The sequence below is a fragment of the Manacus vitellinus genome, unplaced genomic scaffold (genome assembly GCF_001715985.3).
Source record: "Manacus vitellinus isolate BGI_N305 unplaced genomic scaffold, ASM171598v3 scaffold_129_pilon, whole genome shotgun sequence".
Classification (NCBI taxonomy): domain Eukaryota; kingdom Metazoa; phylum Chordata; class Aves; order Passeriformes; family Pipridae; genus Manacus; species Manacus vitellinus.
In genome coordinates, this window is record NW_021938948.1 from 185,577 (window position 1) to 187,504 (window position 1,928).

The 1,928-nt window shown below is 38.7% G+C and overlaps 1 protein-coding gene across 4 annotated transcripts in view; it reads left to right on the forward strand.

Moving 5' to 3' along the window:
• Nucleotides 1-1,724, forward strand: part of ATF1 (activating transcription factor 1) — a 12,366-nt gene extending 10,642 nt beyond the window's left edge. For 3 of the 4 annotated variants that reach the window (XM_029965977.1, XM_029965979.1, XM_018067937.2), the window contains one exon: nt 133-1,724. In XM_029965977.1, the coding sequence (XP_029821837.1) occupies nt 133-277 (145 nt within the window). In that variant the 3' untranslated portion in view covers nt 278-1,724. The remainder of the gene's footprint in view (nt 1-132) is intronic. The other variant, XM_029965978.1, reaches the window with a different exon arrangement.
• The last annotated feature ends 204 nt before the right edge of the window (nt 1,725-1,928 follow it).

Sequence of the window (1,928 nt, forward strand, 5' to 3'; positions counted from 1 at the left end):
TCTGGGATTCTGGGATTCCTGGGGCACTTCTGGGTTGGTTTTGTTCCTGCCTGCAGTTGAGCTCTCTCAGAACTGTAACATCCCAGGGACAGACACAACCCTGAGGTGACCAATCCTGCCTGTGTGTTGCAGGGAAGCCGCCCGGGAATGCCGGAGGAAGAAGAAGGAGTACGTGAAATGTCTGGAAAATCGAGTGGCAGTCCTGGAAAACCAGAACAAAACTCTAATTGAAGAACTAAAAACTTTGAAAGATCTTTACTGTCATAAAAGTGTGTAAGAAAAGAAGGTAAAAACCTTTGGGGACTGGTGAAATTTCAGAGGAGAATTTTTTTTTTTTTTATACTGAATTTTTTAAACTAGATGAAAGGTCAAAAATGAAACTTTTCTACCTAGATTTCACAGCTCAAAGACTCTATAGATTTTATTTACAACGTGTTGGTGACAAAGTACAAAAAAGGAAACAAGAAAACCTCACCAAAATTCCTGCTGGCACAACTGGAAACTGATAAAAGTCAAGATTGCAGCTGCAGTGGAAGGACAGTCACGTGTGACGAGGCAGGTGATGAGAGTTTCTTTGAGAATTCCTACCAATACCTCTGATAATGGAGGCAAAATTTGGTTCCAGTGAAAACGTGGATGAAATGGAATCCTTGCCATAGCTGACATTATTAGTAACATTTATAACCAGTGTATGTTTTGATTTCTTACTCTTTTTCAATCCTTTCTCCTTCAGTTACTTGTCTGTAAATATTTTTATTTTGACCTGTAAGTTGGCATTTACAGGTGCAGGTGATACTTTTGCTCGAGGTATAAATTATGTTTTTCCTCTTTCTCAGATGGCAGTTTAAAAAAAGTAGGGATGATTTTTATCCATGTTTGCTGTGTTTTATCAGATTTGGGAAAAGGATCTGCAGAAGGCAGCGAGAGGCCTGGTCCTGGAAATGTCTGAGGCACAGGAAACTGTGCTGATTTTCCCCAGACAATTCAACACATCCCTGATTTTTAAAGCACAGTGTAGTGGGGACAAGGACTGATGACAAAAATCCTGAAGAATTTCCGAAATTCAAAACTTCTGGAAGTTTAATTTCACAGGAGGTTTGTTCTTAGTTCTGGGCAATGAGAAACATCAATCACTGAAAATTAAATTGTATTACAATTAAACACTCAGTGGCTGGGGATTCTCCTGGGCTTTGGAACACGAAACCAAATAGAAGAGAAATGATGCAGTAAAAAAAATGGAAGATCTATACCAAAGGGTTACGAGGTTCTAGTTTCTGGGTTATTGCTGGAAGTAGTGCAAAATTACCATTTCCAGCCTAATTTTGTAAGGTAGGAACTATTTTGCAAAGTGACGGTGTCTTTGTAAGCAAATATTCTATTGCAAACAGGGAGATGGTTGGTATATTTTGTAGCTAAATTGTGATCTTTACAAAACCTGAAATTGAGTTTCTATACGTATTTTGACAGTTTATATATTTCATTTTAGTAACCAAATGAAATATTTTGTGAACCAGATTTTCAAGGATATATTTTTATGGATAGTACAAAGTCAAATGAGATTCCTCTTTGGTGTAGGAGATATTTGAATTAATTTTGTATGTCTGTGGGCAACCTGCAAAAAAAAAAAATGGATCCTAAAGAGTATTGGGGGAAAAAAAAAAAAGAATAAATAATAAAGAAATCAGGGCTTTTTACTCCCCACAGTTGAGAGTATCTGCACATTAGATCTGATTGTTTCAGAGGGTTCAGTTTGTACACTTTTAATTTGTTTCAGGTGAAAATTAAGTGTTTGACATGATCAGGACTCATTTGGGTGGGGAATCTTCGTTCTTGGAGATGCCCAGAGCCATCTGGGGAGGATGTGGACCTGGGCAGGCTGTGACCCTGGGCAGGCTGTGACCCTGGGCAGGTTCTGACCCTGGGCAGGA